The sequence below is a fragment of the Copadichromis virginalis genome, linkage group LG8, assembly GCF_057382275.1.
Source record: "Copadichromis virginalis isolate Kocher_CV1m ecotype Utaka linkage group LG8, C_Virginalis_male_GT1.1, whole genome shotgun sequence".
NCBI lineage: Eukaryota > Metazoa > Chordata > Actinopteri > Cichliformes > Cichlidae > Copadichromis > Copadichromis virginalis.
This window is the reverse complement of record NC_140625.1, coordinates 12203101-12223554: the sequence shown is the minus strand read 5'-3', so window position 1 is coordinate 12223554 and position 20454 is coordinate 12203101. Positions and strand designations below refer to the sequence as shown.

Genomic DNA, 20454 nt, shown 5'->3' with positions numbered 1-20454 from the left:
GGGACAGTTAATGTAGATCGCTAATAACATTCAATGACTTGCATCTCCCTGACCAGGTTTAGGAAGCTTATCCATCACAAGAACATTCAGTCCCTGCAATTATTATAGTGTCAGTTAAAATGGCTGTGATTACCCATTTTATGTCCAAAATGTACAATCCATCGCAAAATGCTGAGAAAGGCATAGGCAACTTTTTCCTCAGACAACTTTCCACACATAAACATATCAGGAATGTGTTTTTTCTGCAGTGGATTAAATGATTGGCTGAAAACATAACGATACTGAAATCTATCAGTTGTCTGTTCCATGTTTATTCCATGTTCAAGCACAACGCATCAGATCCTACACTAAACAGAATATCTAACAGCCAATCACATGACAGAAACCCAGTGAATTTAGGTATGTAGACATGGTCAAGATGACCTGACAAAGTTCAAACAGAATATCAGAATGGGGAGGAAAGGTGATTTAAGTGACTTTGAATGTGCCGTGGTTGTTGGTGTCAGACAGACTCCTCTGACTATCTTAAAAATTGTTGATCTACTGGTGCACAACCATCATTAGTGTTTACAGGGAAAGGTCTGAAAAATAGAAAATATCCAGTGTGCGGCAGTTCTCTAGGTGAAAATGCCTTCTTGATGTCAGACCAAACTGCTTTACCAACAACAGAATTAACTCAAATAACCACTCGTTACAACCAAGCTACGCAGAAGAGCATCTCTGAATGCACGGCAGACCTTGAAGAAGACGAACAGCAGAAGACGGCACCGGTGCCACTCCTGTCAGCTAGTTACAGGAAACTGACGCTGCAAATCACATGGACTCAACAAAATAGGGCAATATCAGGCTGGAAAGATGTTACCTGGTCTGATGAATGTGAATTTCTGCTGTGACATCTGGTAGAGTCAGAGTTTGGCTTAAGCAACATGAAAGCATGGAAGTTAAAAGAGGGGTTAATTAACCCAATCAACTAGCAAGGTGTGCCTAATAAAGTGTCCAATGTAGTGACTGTGTCACACACACACCTGAAATATCAGGAGACTGTAAAAATGCACCTGTAAGACAGTTCTGGAGCTTGTCAAATTATGTGGTCTTTATACAATTTTAAACCCATTATGAGCAAGCGCTTGGCAACAGTGGGAAGCAAAAACTCCCTTTTAACAGGAAGAAATCTCTGACACAGCCAGGCTCAGGGAGGAGCAGCCATCTGGGAAACTATACTTAGGGTTAAAGTAACATGCACAGTATTGTGTTGTTTTAAATGTACATTTTGCACCGAGTCCTGTTTGGAGGTTGTGTAGTAAAATATTAATACTTGGAAACTAAAACAGTTACATGAGTAGAAACACAAACAGGAGCAAAGTTACAGAAATACTTCACTGAATTTATTGTCATGTGAAAAAACAAGAGAAACTTTATTATTAGACATCACCAAATTATAACCTCTTCAAAATCAAAATATACTGTAAAATGTCATATAGAAACCATCTTACAGTCTAAAGTATTACATGTGCTTTGCACTGTGAAAGGGCTGGCAGCAAAGTCAGATTACGCAACAACACCAAACAAGCGAGGGCAGCTGTGTAGGTGTTACACTATGAGCAGAGGATTTCGTCTGAGTTCTTGGTAAACACTGAGAAGCAGCCGATCTCTCTGCACTGTGGACACGACCTCACCAAAGGCTCCTGAGATCTGACTTTGCTGGATCTGTTAACGCACAGAGGACACATGAAACAAAAAACACAGACGAGCTTTAATCTTAACACACTTACAGACATCCCAAGCCCTCAAAAGCTCTAAAGTCTTGCTAATCAATTAATTGAACTAAGAGAAAATAGCTGGATAATTACGTGTATTTAATGATACGGAGGGCTTTGACATTAATGGGATTAATCGTCAAGCGCGGGCCCACTTACCTCGGCCCGCTGCAGCGCCCGTCTTAATCCTAAAATCTGGACATTCTTTGTAGAGGCGGCTTTCTCTGTGGCGCTCTGCAGCAGAGTCTGTGTCGAGGAGCAGAGGAAAAATTCAAACCTAAAGAATTTCAAGTAAAACAGGGACATGAAGCGTTGTTCTCAAGCCCAAAGACACAATAACGCTTCCTTTTAAACCGACCACACTGTTTGCAGCACACGTTAAAAGAATCGTCCCAGTTTCCATGTCATAGCACTGACTCGCAGCTCTTAGTGTGTTTGTGAGGCTGGACGTCCTCCCTGATGCAGCCCTCCCCTCCCCTTCCCAAAGGATTTGTGTCTCCTCCTGGAATCGAAGCGGGGGATCTTTCGCTTGTTAGGCTAACATGTGAACCACTGCACTAGGGAGCCGCTATTTTTACGCTCCTTCTATTTATGCCAATTCAAGTGGCTGGAAGGTGGAATGGCAAATTTGCACGTATCACAAAAGTCTAGCAGTATGTTCTGCATCAGTGGTGTCAAACATAAGACTCCAATCCGGCCCATCTAGACATGTTTGGCAAAGCTGAAAGAGGAGATAAATATTGAATTCTTGTGTCCGTGGTAAAAGAAATAAAATAAAATAGGACATTTTCTGTGAATTAACAAAAACTATCTGCTTTATAATTGGAGAACAGTTGGGCCAATCAGCAACCAGAAGCTTTTCTGTTAATGTCTTACATTTTATCCCCTTATAGTCACACTGAAAGATTTCTTTCCTTTGCTACAGCAGCGTTTCCCTATCATGCAGAAAAACTGGGATAATATTGAAGTTGTACTTCTTTTTCTTATATTAGCATATCTCTGGGATTAAATGTGCAGTTAAACTACTTTACAATGACAGAAATGGGAGTTTGATTGGGCTGGCCCACTTAAGATCAAATAGTGTGGCCCTTGATGTGAAGTGAGTTTGACATCCCTGTTATACATCTGTACAGTTTTACATTAAAAAAGAAGAATGCAAAATATTCAAAATCTGCAACTACCTAAGTTTAGCCAGAAATTAGCTTAGGTTATATAAGTGTGTTCTGGACCTGGATCCGGCGCAGCACAGCATGGTGCAGGCCACACACCGCTGCTAAAGATGAGCTCTCGATCTGAACCTCGATTGTAGCCTCCTTGTCTGTGCTCTCCTCCTCCCCCACGTTTATCTGGAGAATAAAGGAGCATTGACGATGAGGATATAAAACATACCAATATATGATTATATCATATTAGATAACGATTGACCTCTTTCACTGTCAGTTTCATTGCCGCTCCGTTTGGACCACGAGCGTGGGCCACTGAGGTGCTCAAAGCAATCTTGTCTCCTTGGCAACCCATCTTCACTCCTTCAGTATCTTCAGACAACAGTCGCTCAAGCAAAGACAGGCAGAGATCTTCGGGGTCTCGTATCGACTCTTTGGCATCCAAATTTGAACTCTTTTTTGGCTTCAGCGTATCCCTCACTATCTCTGATGACACCCATACGCTTGCTGAATACTTCTCAGGCTCAGGCTTTGCAGCACTTTCTCCTCCTCTGTTCGTTCTACCGCTGCACCTGAGCTGGCGCGAGCTTAAAAAGGTCTGGATGCTATCTGCTGCGGCGCTGCTGGGCTGAACTGTGGCCATCTTATGAGTAGCTGTGGGACTGTTTAGCTGCAGAGCATGCAGCCAGTCCACTGTCAGTGTGGACAGGGGCAAACTGATACAGCTGCTCTGCAAGCCTGCAAAGCTCGCCGCCACCTCCTCCTCTCCCAGAAGACTCGAGAGCGAGAAGATGAGCGAGCAGCTCACAGTCATGGGGAAAGATGCATCACCTGCAGCTGCGATAGGCAGAGACGCTTTGAATGTTTGCCCCGGACGGAGGTCGTGAAACGGGAATGAAAAATTAGTGGAGGAGCTTTCTCCTGCTGGGGAGGAAGAATAAGACAGAGGGGACACCGTAATGCTCAGCGTCCAGCCTCGTTCCAGGACAAATGGACTTGAATTATGCAGGAAACACACAAGGCTCAAGGAGTCTTTCTGAAGCAGTCTGCTCCAGCTAGTCTCGAAATGACATCTGATTGGTTTCTCCTTAATTGGAAGATCAGTAGTTGTGTCTGCCATCAGCAGGAAACTGACGCTGACGGCGTGATTCAGAAGCCTCAGAAACTGGTTTTTGGATTTGATGACTGTTTTCAGCACTGATGCTCTATATGAAGAAAGCAAAAAAAAAAAAAAAAATCACATATATATTTACAGATCTTTGCTGTGTTTTATTTAAATGTCGTCTTTCACACCCGATCAAATACTTGACGGGCATACCTCTCACAAACATCCCCGATGGCAGACAGGAGGTCCCTGACACTGCGGGACACCTGTGTGGAAGGAAGCTTAGACGATCCTTCATCCACCCTCCCCGCAGGTAAGCAGATCCTCTGGAGCTGCCCTCTGGCAGACACTCCAAGCAGCTGTACATCACCTGCTGTGCATGAAGCATTTTTAGAGTTAGGAAAAATAGTTTGAGAGTTTAAATTAGAATACAAGACAGAATTACATGAGTGCACAACATGTAGAACCTGTGCATTTTCCTGTTTCCTAACTTGAAGAGCACATTGAAGCTGAACTTATAATAAATCCATTCAAAGTCAGCACGTCTATTCTGCTCACCCGCAGTGCTGCATGCAGGCTCAGCCAGGGCGATGACTCTGCACACATTTAAACTGCTGGGGCTCTGGAGGGCGGCCGCTGTCGTCCCAGATGTCTCTTCCCCTCTTTCTTTGCTTTCTCTCGCAAACGATCCCTCCGACAGATCCAGTCGGAGCAGATCTGCACCAGTGCTGTAGTAAAAACAGCTTTTATCCATGCAGCCGCACCATACAGGCCCTGGTACACACCCCTCAGTAAAAGCAGCCACAGCGCTTCCCCCCTCTGAGCCTGCCTTGTCAGTCTTGATCAGTGCCACTCTGCCTTGTTCGCCCGCCGCCACCAAGCACTGTGCGTGACCCGTTTCCGTGACAACAGATGCACCGACAAAACAGACCGGCTGCTCCAGGCTGTGCAGGACTCGAAGGCGCGATCCCGGGAGACGCAGAGGAAGGAAACACAGGCGCCCATCTGGCAGGCCGCAAAGGATGACTGGAGATTTGGCAAGGGCGGCTTCAACTCCAAATAACAGTTTGAAGAGGAGAGGCTCCAGGTGGAAGTGGTCTTGAGCTACAGTTGACTCTGCAGAAGCATTGGAGGAAGACGATGCCTCTACATCACCCGAATGGATGCAAATTAGCACAGAGCCCTTTCTTGGTCCTCTATTTGACTCAGCAGCGCCACAGTCCACAGCTGAGGCCACCGGCAGATGGAACGAGCCAAACTCCTTGTGGCTAGTAGACGCCGTTTGCTTTGGCGTTTTGTACAAAGTCAGCAGCCAGGAGGCATCTCTCTGGCAAAGGGTCAGGAGCACAGAGCCAACGAGGAGCAGAGATGACACTTCATCTGCTCCAACAACGAGACACTCTTGGGAGATTTTCAGTTCAGCTGGACTGGAGGATGCATCAGCTTGAGAGCTTTGATCCCTGCAGAGGAGAAATGTCATATTACATAAGAGCAATTTAGCAGAGTTGAAATAACAGCATTAATTAAAAAAGGTTTACTGAAATCTAACTATGAGGGTTCATACCTGTGTAGCAGAAACTGTAAGTTTACACGGTAAACTCCACTCCTACATGCAACATAGATTAGCTGCTTGTCCTGGTTTCCAACCAGGTCATTAACAGCAGCAGGTAACAGGAGGACAGTCTGCAACAGCACAATACGAAGCAACACACAGTATGGTTAATCCAGAGATATGCCCTGCAGTGTAGCTTATGTCTTAGTATAGCTTAATATTTGATTGATATCTAGATTTATTAGTATCTTTTTTCCCCTAATATATCTCTAGTTAACTTTTTTGCTTTCTGACCCTTGTGGTGTTGTAACAAGTGACTTTCCCCAGTGTGGGATAAATAAAGTACATAGATCTATATCTATTTATCTGTGTCTGATACATGTAAATCGGATACTTGCCGTGATTTTCCTCTCACGTTTACTGAACACGTAGATCTCTTCAGTGCCAGTGCAGATTAAAACATCTGTTCCGAAACCACAGAGGATCTTCACTTTATAAGATCTTCCCGAAAACCCAAACTGTGCCCAAGTCTCGACAGCACACCGTCCCTCCATAACCTGGACCCGGGGGGAGAAGAAGAAGAAGAAGCCGCTGAATGAGCATATGTCACGTTAAGCTCACTTTAATGGTACTATCAGCTCAGTGAGGGATGCTAATGTGAGGTTATGTGAACCGGTTGTTGACAGAGGATGTGACACTGTCTCACAAAGTTCCGCGCGTTGTGCTTTCGACCAATAAACGTAATGAACTACATTGCCCATGACCACAAAGCGGAAGTGGGACGCAAGTATAACGGATGCTTGAACTTAAGGTTGACTCGTGCTCACGTAGAAGGTAGAGAGTAATGAATGAGAGCAAGTTTTGTTTTGTTTTTTAAATAAAGTCGAGTCAAATTTTAAACGTAGTTTGAGCGCATTTGTCTAATAAATTTCCTTATTTTTTCTCTCGGTCAAGAACACATGATGGCGCTCTTGTGCTCATACGATTACCTAATATACACACGAAGAAGGTGGGCAACCAATCAAAACAGCCGAATTGAAGTGTCGTCGAAATTTGAAAAGGCTCTGTAGTTTAGCTCACGGGTTCGTGCGACAGTGAATACAATGGATCCATACAACGAGGAAAACATCAAAATGTATTTTTTTGAGAATAGGTTAAAAACTTATGGGGGGTGGCCATTCGACGAAGACTGCAAGTGCACGCCGGAAAACGTGAGTTAACGTTTAAACTGAGGTTGGAAACGGTGAGCGACGCCTTACTGTTGACATGCTAACAGTACAACAGCAGCTGGCGTGAAAGCAAAAAGAAAAGCGGCTCAGATGAAATACAATCTAGCTAAACTCTGGTTTAGCTGTAGATTTAAATGAAATACAAATCTTCTGACTCCCCATCTGTATGCCTAAATACACACTTGTTTTGGCTCCTAGTCCCTAAACCTAAATGTACTCAATTTACGACAAATTCTCACATTTAACGCGCTGAAACCGACACATTAACTGCAAGGATCTATTGTTTTCCTTGTTGATTCATCCGAGTTATTTTTTTTCCAATTAAAACTGCTTAAATTTAAATAGTAATGGACATGTAGTGATGGGCAGATGAAGCTTCACGAAGCACTGAAGCTCTTCGTCCAATTGGTTCACCCCAGTGCAAAGCTTCTTGAAGCTTCATTTGCTCTAGCAGGACACCTACTGGACGTAAAAATATTAGTTGGCATGAATTTGAAGAGTGTGGCCTTTTGCACACAGCCTGTAAATGTCAACAACAAAAGGAGTGTGTAAAACATGTATATTGTAGTGATGGAAGTATACTGTGTATATTTATACTGGCAGTATGGAAAATGATTATTTGGAAATGCTTAAAATGGAAATGATCATTTACTGTGAGGTGAGGTGTGGACAGTGGTTGTGCTTTTGTAATGTTGAGGTATGGACAGCTACACACTGAGGCTTTGAGCCTCAGTCCTGCCCGTTCACATTTTATTCTATAAAAACTACATTTTCACTGCTTTTATGACCTTTTTAGTGGGGAGAACATAGCTAGGATTTAATGATTTAACAAATCTTTTAAATCCTTTGTCATCCACAATGCTAAATGGCTGGGAGTCCTCAATCACCATGCTGACCAGGTCTTCATCTATTTGAGATTGTTCTCCTGAGGAAAGACAATAAAGACAAAGCACAAATATAAAATCACACACGTAACTTATTACAGTTGTATAATATTGTTATATCATTTAGTAATGTTACTAATATTAGTAATATTATCATGACATTTGATGGCTCACCTGGTCTTGCTCCTCAATCGGCGTTACCCTTATTCTCATGCAAAGCTCTGTAGTGCCTAAGCATGGATGAGGTGTTGTTGTTATATCCCAGCTCCCTGGCACATAGCAAACACTTCACCTTGTACAAAAGTACAGACAGCTCAACATAAATTGTATTGCACCATCAGTATTATGAAAATACATCTTCTGTAGAAATTTACATACCTTGTTGGGAGGAATAAAATCAAAATGTTCCCACACAGGTGAGGACATCCTCCTCTTCTTAGCTGGCTCCATTCTCTCCTGACTTTCTCTCATAAACCTCCAAACTGTCTCCAAACTCTCACTAACCGCAACTCTCCATCAAACACCCACATTTTTGAATGAAGTCTGAGGGGTTTATATCGCTGTCATAGCTCGCGGCAAAGTTCGAACCACTTCACGAACCAGTCACCTGGTACAGCCGGGCAGCGAGGCTTCGGACGTCATCATTTTCAGCTCCTCCCATAAATGAGGCAAGCCTCGATACGCGCATCGCGGAAACGCCCCCTAAATTACTCGACACAAGCTTTGAAGCCTCGATACAGAACGTCACATCACTATGGACATGTACTGTCAATTTATTAGGTACAAGTTGCTACTATCGCGTTGGGCCCCCTTTTGCCTTCAAAGCTGTTTTAACTCTTCGTGGTACAGATTCAACCAAGTGCGGGAAACATTCAGAGATTTTGGTTCCTATTGACATGATAGCATATTTGTAGACTTCACATCCATGATGCATCCACCACATCCCAAAATCTCTCCACTGGATTGAGATCTGGTGACTGTGGAGGCCATTTGAGTACAGTGAACTCGCTGTCAAGCTCAAAAAAACAGCTTTACGCAATTCAAGCCTTGTGACATGGTGGGTTAGCCTTTTGGATGTAGCCATCAGTAGTTCTAAAGCGCTGGACATTGACAGGAACAATAATCAGTTGCCCGTGGTGTTGCCTAAATGACACTCAGTTGGTAGTAAAGGGCCCGAAGTCAGCCAAGAAGATATCCCACATACCTGAACTGTTGACAGGAGGCAGAAGGCTTCTATGTTGTTTATGCCAAATTCTGACACTGAGATCTGAATGCCACAACAGATACTGAGACTTTATAGCAGAGATTTTAATGAGCCTCTGCGAACTGCAACTCAGTTTCATGTTCTTAGCTGACAGGAGAGGCACCCAGTGTGGTCTTCTGCTGCTGGAGCCCATCTGCTTCAAGGTTCAATGTGTTGTGTGTTCGGAGATGCGCCTCTGCATACTACATTTGTAATGACTGGTTATTTGAGTTAATGCTGCTGTCAGTAGTTGTTGTTGTCATTATTATTTGTAGTAGTAGTGTTATGACAAAACAAATAGCTTATACAGTACAGTCTCAAAAGATTAATATAATGGAGTATGGAGCTCAATAACTTAAAGTCTAGATGACATACAATAAAGAAAAAATAAAGTGAGTAATAAATATATTAAATGACTCATTTTAATTAAATAAACCCGAGTGGTACGTGTGAAAAGCTCTATATGAAGTTTTGTTTTTTTTGTTTTTTTTTCGTGCAACATGACATCTTCATTTATTCCTGCAGATGGCTAAAGCCGGCTTCATTCACACACCTTCAGAGAACAGCCCAGACATCGCCATGTGTTTCTTTTGCCTGAAAGAGCTGGAGGGCTGGGAGCCAGAGGATGACCCAGAGTAAGAGCACACATCACATTACTGGGCTCAGAAATAAAAAATAAACTGCCCAATAGTTGTTAATTTCTTCCATAAATTTAAGCCGTTCTTGTTTTTACAAGTCGTTAATAATGTCTCCAGCATGTCTTCAGTATTATTAAGCAAACTTCAAACATGTTGCCAAATTGGTGTCAAAGTTATTGCCAAGTGATTTTTGCTAACATTTTATGACAGCTCAGAACCATCTGTGCTCACCCTGGGTTATTTCCCCCTTTTTGGCTCACTCGTAATAAAAACATGTGAGCGATCCAGTGACACGAGTGTTTGGTGAGGCTTGGTGATTTATTATTTTTTGTTTTTTTGTTTTTCTCCTCCAGTAACAGCTGTTGACTCCTATAAGCCTTTCCTTTAATGTGCGAGAGTTTGCCTGTGACCCCCGGTCCCCCATTTTGACTCTTATTGTCATAATTAACAAGACTTGTGTTTCAGTGGCATTATTTAGGAGTCTTTGTGACTACATGCCCACAGCTCTTTACTTTCCCATCTATCTCTTGTTTTTGCCAGAAAGGAGCACAAGTCTCATTCACCATCCTGCCACTTCATTGCCCTGAAGAAAAAAGTGGAAGACCTGACTGTGGAGGAATTCTACAGATTGCAGAAAGAGAGGCACAAGTTCATCAATGTACGTTCTTTATAGGAAGTCACGAATCTGTTGTCTTGTGTAATAACAATTTATTAAATAGTTTTTTGGGATATGTCTGACGAGCGAACACTTTGCCGACTAGAATAATGTCTGCTAATTATTTCCATGACAACAAAGCCTTAATTACTGATCTGCAGTTGATCTTCTTTGCTCACAGAACAAATCTTGTAATGAGGCCATCACCAAGTTTGAAGAGGCAGCCAAACTGAGGCGAGCAGACATCATCAAGACGGCCATGGGAGAAGAGTGACACAGCGACAGATTCAGATGAATGACATGAGCTCGTTTGTGTATCTGAGAAAGATGGAGAGAATAATTGTAGCTGTCAGAATTATTGACTTGTTCCTCACCAAACTCATTTTTATGTTTCCTTTGTGTGCCTTCATGTCATCTTTTTTCACGTATGTGTTTTTATCTTTTAACACTTTCTGTTTTTATGTAATCTGATATCTAATAAATATTGGATTCTGTAACATAATTATTTATGGTGTCTTTAATATAGATGTAGTCTGTTAGAGCAACATGAATCCTCCACTCAAAAGGTCTGGCTGTATTTATAATGTATTTAGATTTGATTATATTTATATAAGCCTTTGCATCTCTAGCTTTCTCCATACCACAGCTTGAAATTGAGGTTAAAGTATTTTACTCAAACACAAATGAGTGCAGCCTCTTAACTCTCCGCTATTTGCTCCCTCCGTGTTTTGCGTAAACGTGTGCGTTTCAGTGTGAATCCGAGTCCCTCCCAGACAGGAGCTGCTGCTGCTCAGGCAGGTTCTTATCTCTTTGTTACTGTGTGATCATTCATTAATTGAGAACGGAAATGAATATCGATTCCCCTTAACAATTTGATTAGTCAATTGGAAAGATTTTGGGGAGGGATATTTTTTCCTGATTACTTAGCCGGCGGTGATGAGTGCGTAAAAGCACTCCAAAGCACACTCGACAGCAGAAGACCTCCGTTACGCATGAGCTGAAGCCACCGAGTTTCACGCGTGTCTCAAACCTTAACCTGTCCAAGATGAAGGTATCTTTTGGCGCTTTCGTTATCGCAGCTGGCATCTGCGGGATGCTAAGCTTTGCCTTTTTGGCCACTTCCCTCGGCACCGATTATTGGTACATTATAGAAATGAATCCCATGAATGTCAGCGACTTTGAGAACATGAGTTCCCACTCGGGACTGTGGAGCATCAACGAAGGTAGGCTGCCACTTTTCTTAACTTTTGCCTCTAAATGCTGAGATCTAAACCCTCAACCAACATCACCGTGTTGTTAAATGTGATATTCAGGTGGGAAGATGCACACGGGCTCTATCGACTCGTTCACAGTTGACTACTCCGGGGTCTCCGATACCGAGCTGCGCATGCTGAGTGAGTCCAGAAACACCACCAGCTTTTCTGCTAATGAACTTTCACTGTCAAGGCAGCTATAACTCCGCTGATGCTCCATAATCCATCTGTTTCTACCCAGACATGCACAGTGCAATTGTGGTGATGCTTCCCCTCAGCCTGGTTCTGTTGCTCTTTGGAGGCATCTGTGGATTGGTCAGCTCCCTGGCTCGTAGCCCGATCCTCCTCACCGGCACGGCGTCGTACTTCTTCATCTGCAGTAAGTTCGGGTTCACTTTATTTACTCTGATCTGTTTAACCTTAGACCCACGAAGATCGGTCCGGATGTCCAGCTCTGAGTATTGAATACGCGTGAGGTCAGCCGCTTTGTGAGGGCACTGCGGTGTGTGAAAACGGAAAACACTTAGTTGCTAAGGGCTTTAGTGCATCCATTTACCCTCCATTCAATTCTGATCCATTAAAACACAATTGCCACAGGCCAGTGTGGCCAGAGAGCTCTATCCGAAAGAGACTGCGCAATCAATCACCCAAACGTGTCCGTCTAACACTTTGTACTTTTTATATAGTCTGTAATTTCACATCGTGTTTATTGGGCATCATGAGACCTGCACATGAGTCAGTTAGACCACAGAAGTATTACAAATATAGGTCATGACTCATATGTGGCACACGTAAATGGACTACAAGCAGATATGGGTTTTAAGAAATCTACTTTCAATGAGAATTTTATATTGCAGTTGTCATTATTTTCATAAACACTGTATTATGCAGTAAATTCGGACTATAGAAATTCTTTCATTCATACATGAAATGCATCGCATTTGGAATTAAGTAAAAACTACATGTAACCATATGTTGACGATGATACTGCTCTCCCCAAAAAATTATCTTTAAGCAAAACTTCACTCCAGAAATGTAAGCTGTCTTAATAACGACACAGCATTACTTAGGGAATCGTTTTGATTGACTTGTGATTATTAACTCTGCAACATTTATTAATAATTAACTTCTGACAGGAGGGGAAAATATGAATTAGTGTGCTGTTATTAAGGAATCGCAGTGGTTTTGTAACAGCATGTCTGTGTATCTGTATACAACCATGGCCATTTCATTAGGCACAAATTGCTAGTACTGCGTTGCACCTCATTATGCCTTCAGAGCACAGATTCAACAACGTGCTGGAAACATTTCTCTGAGATTTTTGGTCCATGTTAACATGACAGCATCACAAAGTTGCTGCAGATTTGTTGGCTGCACTTCCATGATGAGACTCTCCTGTTCCACCACATCCCAAAGGTGCTCTATTGGATTGAGATCTGCTGAGTGTGGAGGCCATTTGAGTACAGTGAAGTCACTGTCATGTTTGAGAAAACAGTTTGAGATAATTTGAGCTTTGTGACATGATGCGTTATCCTGCTGGAAGCAGCCAATAGAAGATGGGTACACTGTGATCATGCCAAAAACGAAAAATGATCCAGACAACATTACACCAACAGCAGCAGCCTGAACCACTGATACAATCTCTGTAAACCTTGGAGATGGTTGTGAATGAAAATCCCAGCAGATCAGCAGTTTTCTGAACCAGCTGCTCTGGCAACAACAACTATGCCACATTCAAAGTGACTTAAATCACCTTTCTGATGCTCAGCTTGAACTTCAGCAGGTCGTCTTGACCATGTCTCCATGCAGTGTGCATCAGGTTGCTGTTACATGACCAGATAATTAGGTCTTCTCTGCTTACTGTGGGTCTTTTGCATCCTCTTCATCAGCCCCTCAATCAACCGACTCCTCCGCTAACAAGCATTTGAAGAGGCTTACCTAACAAAATGGCCAATGACTGTATGAATTACACAGATTAAAGGTCAGGCTGCCTCTTTTAGCACACATCTTTCGATTTTGCTCCCCTAAACTACTGTTCCTGCTTCAAATTCAGCACATCTTAAATTTTAAAGCTTTATAATTCAGCTTCAGTGGGTTTGCTGAAATTGATAATGTTCTCATCGCATCATTAATCAGTGAGGACCGTTTGCCTCAAAAAGATGGCCGGAGCAAACTGGCATGTGTTAAGACACCCCAGTTGTGAAAGAGACAAACAAGACGAAGATAATATTCCAAATGTTTCAGCCGCCATGTAAAATGTTGAACCTGGTTATCTGATCCAAATTCAGAACATGATCTGAGTAAGAATAGCTTAGTTAGAGCTGAATTACTCATTTGACTTTTGAATTAAACAGTTACAGACCACAGAGCTGTTTCTTTTTGGTGTGTATTGAATCTGTGCCGGGCGATAACAGAAAAAACTGAAAAACTAAAAAACAGGAAACTGTAATAAAAGTGGCATTCAGGTCACAACTAAGACAGAAAGTGTTAAGATGTCATGTATCATGCACCTACAGTGATTATTAGTTTAGTAGCTCAAAAAGCTGTAAATGTGAAATAGTTAGATTACTGTTAATGCCATTCTCTTAATCTAGCTATTTCCAGTAATTAAGTTATTCTTGTCTGCATAAACCTAGCGCCTGAGCTTCTGGATCTCCTGGGCGCTTTTCTGCCAACGCCTTATGACCTCCATAAATGGGACCTTGTGATAGACAAACACATACTTAAACAGACTCTTCATAGTCTCACTTTAACAAGCAGCACATGGTTAAGTGTGGAATAAAATAAAGTCTTGAATTAGATTGGAGTCATCTTGTGAACTTGTTGACTGTTGGACTTTTTAAAAGACCTCAGCCTCCGAGCCGGGCATTTCTTAATCTCTCTCGATTTTGCCACTCTGCTCTGTCGTTGGGCGCTCTGCTGCTCTTAGTTGTAAGCATTTAATTAACTTTTAATGTCGGAGTATTTTTAGAGTTAGCCCATTAGTAAGCGTGCAGTGCATTTATGAACACGATTGTAACGTAGTGTGATGAGGAAGACAACAAGAGTTTTGCTATATTACAGGATGAAGTCTTTAATTGTTCATTTGCACAACACAACCAAAATTAAAATTACCAACGGCTAATATTGGTTATCTCAGTGCAGCGTTCTCCTGAGAAGCCTCGGGCCTTGGCATTCGTGCAGATGTTTACATTGACCGCCCACTTTAACATTGTTCCAGACTGAGCACACACACCCCCATGGCAACGGCGCTTCAGTGCTGGATACAAACCGTGTTTATGAGTAAATAACTATGAATGGCATTCTGTTGCTGTCTGATTTGCAGTGCCTGAATGTGACATTAAAACAAATGCTTCAGCAGCAGAAGAGGGGTTAAAAACAGAAACATTTCTGTAGTAAGTCTTGACCCACTCTTAATATTTTGCATCCAAGCATTCACACTTTCTTGTCATTTTTTTAAAAAGTGGTCGTGAGCAACAGTTCTTGAGGCTTTCTGAAGGCCTTTCAAAGTTTTTCTTTGGACATTGACAGCTTTTTCACTCATTTTCAGTCCGATCCTCGTAACTTCAAAATTTCAGGGGAATGTTTTTTATCTGTTAAGCCACATAACACTGATCTATGAATCATTCAAGCATAAAAACATACTTAACTGAGACAGTGTTGTGGCTACAAATAAACAACAATTTAACAAGAAACTTTTGTTCCAGTTTCTGTTAAATCTAGCTGAACCAATGAAAAATGGAGAAGGAAATGCAGTTTGTGGTATTTTTGTGATTCACAGAGAGCTATTAGCTAAAAACTTGGCCTATCTCAGCGTGGTTTGCAGTGTGTCCTTAAAAAATTCAAAAACTGGACAAGTGGAGGTTTGTATCTGACCCTTGATGAAGCCTCATCAGAAATGAGCTCAATGTAAGGGTGGCTGTCAAGAAATCATTCTTAAGTTAGAAAAACAAGAAAAACGGTTGGGATGAATTTCAGCCATTGGTTAAAATCATCAATCTGTTTGGTGGAGGTCAGGATAGAGGTACAACAGTGAGTGTCCATAGCGATCTGTAAAACATGATGGTTTGGAGCTGCATTTCAGCTAGTCGTGTTCAGGATCTTTTTAAAACTGATGGAATTCTAAATGCAAAAATGTATCATCAGCTTTTGATCCACCATCTGGAAAACATCTTAATTAGAAATGGGTTCATTTTTCAGCATGACAATAATCCCAAACACCCCAGCAAATGTCAATAGTTTCCATGTGTTCATTCAATCAGTAGGCCTGAAACATTAATGAAACTTCTTAGTTCAGAAAGAGCTTTAAGGATCACTCCTAGAAGCCTTTCAAGGGGCAAAAAGCTGCTTAAGGGTTATGTTGAAGTGATCGTATCAAATATTGACTTTCATTTCAACTCATTAGAATTGTACCAACTCTGTTTTTGCTTTATTTACTGCATTTCTATATGTCTTTGCAGATGTTTCGATACATCTCTGCAACTATTTTACCATTTTTGTAGCAATCTCTAAAGAAATGAAAAGTCCCTCAAGACTTTAGTAGCTGTTTCTTTTCAATAAATCCCCCGATTTGTAAGATGGCAAATAAAAGTGGTTATTTGAGCAGATACTAGTGTTATTACGTAGGCACTCTCATTTTTGCACAATCAGTTGGTGAATATTTGGTCTAATGTCTGTAAAAAAAAAAAAAAAAATTCAAGACAGTCTATTAATCTCTTAAGATATCGAACAAAAGAAGCGAACCAACTTGACATTAAGATGCCTATTCTAACTAAATCTAATCTAAACTTCAGTGACACTCACGTCCTGTTACAGGATATAATGAAAAGCGATAGTTTTTACACTGAATAAAATATATCTTTGATTTGATTTCTTTATTTCTATTTTTTTATTTATTCTTTTAGCTGTCTGCTCAATCATTAAAACTGATTACACACCTGATGAAAAATTATTCCATTACTTGACTTCCTTATCTCTATTATGGTAAAAGTTGTCTTTCCTATATGCGCTGCAGTTCAATCATTTCCTGTCTCTCTATTTGTTTCTTGGCAAAGTGCATAAAAATGAGGCGTCAGATGCGGTTTCCTCATCATATTCCTAGTTTGTTGCACCTTGGGGTGTAATTGTAATAAAATCTTTATTAGTCCCGCCCCGGGTAGCTTCATTTGCATCCCCTTAAAACCAGTAGCAAGCTGTCAGAATTAAAAGGGTTTCCAATAGCAACACTGTGGAACAGTGTGTGTGTATGTGTGGGTGTGTGTGTCTCAGTCTAGTCTCTGATGAGTAGAATAACAGACAATCCATGCGTCAGTGCTGTTCCGGTCTCTCATAATATGAGATTCTGGGCAGCTTCATGAGTTACCGTTCTCAGCTCTCAGCACAGAGCTCTGACTAGAACACATTTCCGCTTCAGAATTGCTGGAGTACGATGCCAGCTTGTGCAGGTGTTTGCTTCTAAAATGCTATCCTCCTCAACGGGGTATATAATTTATTGTCACCTCTAAACCTGGAACCAAACTAATAGCAGATCCAAATAAGGATTTCCTTTATCTATCTCGCCCAGAACCCTGATACAGGATGCAGGTTTGGTGAAAACTCTGAGTTTGTTAAACTTGAGATCGAGGAAAATGCAAAGCTTTCAGTTCCATAAAGGAAGCCAACTTAAATCCCAGGTTATCTATTGAGCTAAAAGTCTGGGTTTAATCTGTCTCCTCTCCTCCTGCTACGTCTGAACTTTCTGTTTCATTTCCTAATTCATACAGTCGATATCACAGCTCCTATTTGCTTTGCAGAGACTGAGCTCTTTACAAGCACTGAAATGTCAGTTAGATGTTAACATAACTTTTATAATAAGGGCAGAGAAATTGGGAATTTATTATCAGCTCAGAATAAAACTCATAAAACTAATCAGTATGACGATTTAGACAAAAAGGCCTCTCAGTAATAATCAATAATTTTTCATGTCATAATTGGCCACACTGATGAAAACATTTTGTTGGAGAAAATGTTAAGTGAATGTGACACTAAATCTGGACAAAAAGTAACCACCCCTCATTCATCTAAGTTATTTTTTTGCTTCTAAGAAGCAAAAAATGGTTTTGTGCAATCTTTTTCAAAACCAGTTGAATGTAATTTGTTCCCATTACTTTAGTCAATCTACAAAAAAATGCCAACGATAACACTCTCTGACAGACATAAAATAGTATTTTTGCACCGACGAGGTGATTCTGAAAGAGCTATTAGCCAAAAATTCAGCATGTCTGAGAACGGTGTGTAGTGTTTCCAGTTTAAGTGGGGGACAAAAGAAGTAGTGTTAGGTAGAGCTGGGCGATAGAACGATAACGATATGTATCGCGATATAACTTTTACTCGATAGAGAAATTAAGCTATCGCGATAGACCTCGCCGCTCTTGTCCTCTTAAAAAAAAAAAAAAAAAAAAAAAAGGTCAGCCGATCCAAATTCAGTAGCGCAGAGCCGAACCAATCACAGCCGCAGCGTCACGTCGCGTGACTTGTTACGTACAGCACAAGTGCCAAGCCGCACGTGTGTTTGTTTGGGAAGCAGCCAGCGGGTAATGGAGCCAGCGCATAATGGAGGAAATGAGTGTGCCGACTAGAAAAATCAACAGAGCGTGACCGAAGAGAAAACAGATGATGGTTCCAATGCCGGAGAGATTGTCGAACGGAAGAGCCATAGAAGTTCCGTAGTGTGAAGGTATTTCGGCTATTTCAAGTCTGACAAAAAACAGAGTAGCGTGCACTGTAAATTGTGCCGAAAGCAAGTCTGGAAATACAATAAACTGGTGCATGCGTCACACTGTGCGCCACGTTATTGTTTCGGTGAAATGAATTTCTACAATACTGTTAATTCTACTCTCTGCAGTGTTTAAATGCTTACATATACACACAGTTACTGTCCGTCCACACATACGACTCGGTTCTGCTTCTATGCCCCAGTTTTGTTTACTTTTTCCCACCGAGGCTTCTAGACTTCTGATTGGCCAACATTTCTGCACGGTTAGGAATCTAGCGCCACCTGCTGCTTTGGCATGTTCATAGCAGCGTTTTCTTTCATTTCTCCCTTTATGTGTGGACGGGATTATTTTTTAAAACGAAAACGGAAAATCTCCGTTTTCAAAAATACCCGTGTACGTGTGGACGTAGCCTCAGTCTCTGACTGGAAGCGCTAATTCATCATTCGGCTTTTGTCAGACTAAAGTAACTGTTAAAACTGTTTGAAAAGCTAAGCTATACAACAAGGAGAGATTGAGAATTTCCTTTTAGTTCTCAGTTTATTTGATATTGACAAAAGTTAGTCAGTTTTGTCTGTTCTTCTGTAAAACAAACTAAGATTTATTTTTAGAATTAATACTTTATTTCTAAGTGGAATTGACAATTTAGTCTGTTTCGTTTGTTCTATTTTGAAACTTAAACGCTTTAGCGGCTGCCTTTTGTGTAGTTTGCAATATTTGCCTTTATTTATCTGAAAAAGTCTCATGTTCCTTAAGTACATCTACCCTGTTGAACTTATTATGGGAAATAAATATTTAAAAACAAGCTGCTGATTATTTCACATTTTACTTGTGAGCAACGGCACATTTAAATCTTACAAATATAGTTATTTGGCTTATATCGTGATAGATATCGTTATCGCCTGAAATGAAAAAAACATATCGTGATATGAAAAAATCTCATATCGCCCAGCTCTAGTGTTAGGACTAAAAAACTATTTTCAGCTGATTCAATTTTCAATTCAATGCAGTTTTATTTATAAATATACAAATCACAACAACAGTTACCTCAAAGTATTTTATACTGTAATGTAAAGACCCTAAAATAATACAGAGAAAATGTCAACAATCAGACCCTCTATGAGCAAGCACATGGCAATAGTGCGAAGAAAAAACTCCCTTTAAACAGGAAGAAACTTTCAGCAGAACCAGGCTCAGGGAGGAGCAGCCAACTGCCACGACCAGTTGGGGGTGAGGGGAGGAAGATGGGACAAAATACATTCTGTGAAAGAGAGTCAGAAATTAATAATAACTATAATGAATAAATGCAGAGTGGTGTAAAGCCACATATTGTGAAAAGAGGTGAGTGAAGAAACACTTACTGCAGCATGGGAAGCCCCCAGCAGCCAAAACAAAGGGAGGATTCAGAGTTCCCTGATCCAGCTCTAACTATATACTTTAAATATACCAGTTTTGACTGCTTTGAATCTGAAGACCCTGAACTTACTTGCCTCTTCCTGTGTGTATATGTGTGAATCTCCAGGTCTGCTGACTATGTGCGGCGCCAGTCTCTACATCATTTACTCGAACCAGGCACTGGCTGAGACTGAGAGGCTGGTGGGTCAGGAGGGTCTGGCCTACATTCACACGTCTTTCGGCTGGTCCTTCGGTCTAGCCTGGCTCTCCTACGGCCTGGAGCTCCTCACTGGAGTACTGTTGCTTACAGCTGCACAAATGGCCAAGCTCCAGCACACCAGTCCCATCATGGCCTAACATAATCAGTGCAGTGTGAATACTAGAGAAAGGAAAGGATGACGATGCGGTGTGATTCTACCTTCACACAGACTCCAAAGGCTATCATAAAAATTGATGTGGAGCGAACTGTTTTATGGATCTATTTTCCTTCAGTTTGGGCAGTTCTGACTTTCTGACGATGAGGTCCAAGTAAGGAGGCGGCTTTATACTGTCAATTACATTTGACCAATGACGCCCTCTTGTGGTGGGGGTTGAATTTGCACCTCATACACGGAGTGTATCTGTTGATCATACTGTTGTCCCAAACTAAACTGACAAGCTTTCAATTCACTATAATATAATGTTTCTTTAACTTATCTCATATGAGTCGCTTTGTTTGTTAATATATATGTTAATATATATATATATGAGAGAGAGACTTTTGTCATGCAGATTAATTTGATGAAAAGTGAAACCTTTTTTTCAGTAAGTCTCATGTGTTGTTTAACA

At 41.3% G+C, this 20454-nt stretch overlaps 3 protein-coding genes across 6 annotated transcripts; 2 read left to right on the top strand and 1 right to left on the bottom strand.

The window, feature by feature from the left end:
• Positions 1-1363: 1363 nt before the first annotated feature.
• Positions 1364-7105, bottom strand: faap100 (FA core complex associated protein 100). 3 transcript variants are annotated; one of them, XM_085465796.1, is made up of 9 exons: positions 7046-7105; positions 5976-6134; positions 5590-5708; positions 4584-5485; positions 4239-4398; positions 3183-4125; positions 2987-3103; positions 1917-2003; positions 1364-1707 (listed from the first exon to the last, which is right to left on the bottom strand). In XM_085465796.1, exons 2-9 carry the CDS (start codon positions 6129-6131, stop codon positions 1591-1593), a joined length of 2601 nt encoding a protein of 866 aa, XP_085321922.1. In that variant the 5' UTR covers positions 6132-6134; positions 7046-7105; the 3' UTR covers positions 1364-1590. The 3 variants fall into 3 exon arrangements, with proteins under 3 accessions (XP_085321922.1, XP_085321923.1, XP_085321920.1); XM_085465797.1 differs by lacking the exon at positions 7046-7105 and having other exon boundaries at positions 4239-4395; positions 5976-6388; XM_085465794.1 differs by lacking the exon at positions 7046-7105 and having other exon boundaries at positions 5976-6387.
• On the top strand, positions 6428-10728 carry birc5a (baculoviral IAP repeat containing 5a). Its single transcript, XM_085465813.1, has 4 exons — positions 6428-6788; positions 9459-9568; positions 10112-10229; positions 10408-10728. The coding sequence occupies exons 1-4, from the start codon at positions 6681-6683 to the stop codon at positions 10498-10500; spliced, it is 429 nt and encodes a 142-aa protein (XP_085321939.1). The 5' UTR covers positions 6428-6680; the 3' UTR covers positions 10501-10728.
• Positions 10729-11197: 469 nt separating this feature from the next.
• tmem235b (transmembrane protein 235b) lies at positions 11198-19993 on the top strand. Of its 2 annotated transcripts, none has more exons than XM_085465811.1 (4): positions 11198-11449; positions 11540-11611; positions 11721-11858; positions 19754-19993. In XM_085465811.1, exons 1-4 carry the CDS (start codon positions 11272-11274, stop codon positions 19981-19983), a joined length of 618 nt encoding a protein of 205 aa, XP_085321937.1. In that variant the 5' UTR covers positions 11198-11271; the 3' UTR covers positions 19984-19993. The 2 variants fall into 2 exon arrangements, with proteins under 2 accessions (XP_085321937.1, XP_085321936.1); XM_085465810.1 differs by having other exon boundaries at positions 11540-11620.
• The last annotated feature ends 461 nt before the right edge of the window (positions 19994-20454 follow it).

Coding starts and splice junctions, on each gene's coding strand:
- faap100 (XM_085465796.1), bottom strand. CDS start 6,131: ATGGAGGGACGGTGTGCTGTCGAGACTTGGGCACAGTTTGGGTTTTCG. Junction 5,709..5,975: donor AACGTGAGAGGAAAATCACG/GCAAGTATCCGA, acceptor GTGCTGTTGCAG/ACTGTCCTCCTGTTACCTGC. Junction 3,104..3,182: donor TGAAACTGACAGTGAAAGAG/GTCAATCGTTAT, acceptor TTTATTCTCCAG/ATAAACGTGGGGGAGGAGGA.
- birc5a (XM_085465813.1), top strand. CDS start 6,681: ATGGATCCATACAACGAGGAAAACATCAAAATGTATTTTTTTGAGAAT. Junction 6,789..9,458: donor GCAAGTGCACGCCGGAAAAC/GTGAGTTAACGT, acceptor TTATTCCTGCAG/ATGGCTAAAGCCGGCTTCAT. Junction 10,230..10,407: donor AGAGGCACAAGTTCATCAAT/GTACGTTCTTTA, acceptor CTTTGCTCACAG/AACAAATCTTGTAATGAGGC.
- tmem235b (XM_085465810.1), top strand. CDS start 11,272: ATGAAGGTATCTTTTGGCGCTTTCGTTATCGCAGCTGGCATCTGCGGG. Junction 11,450..11,539: donor ACTGTGGAGCATCAACGAAG/GTAGGCTGCCAC, acceptor TGTGATATTCAG/GTGGGAAGATGCACACGGGC. Junction 11,859..19,753: donor GTCGTACTTCTTCATCTGCA/GTAAGTTCGGGT, acceptor GTGAATCTCCAG/GTCTGCTGACTATGTGCGGC.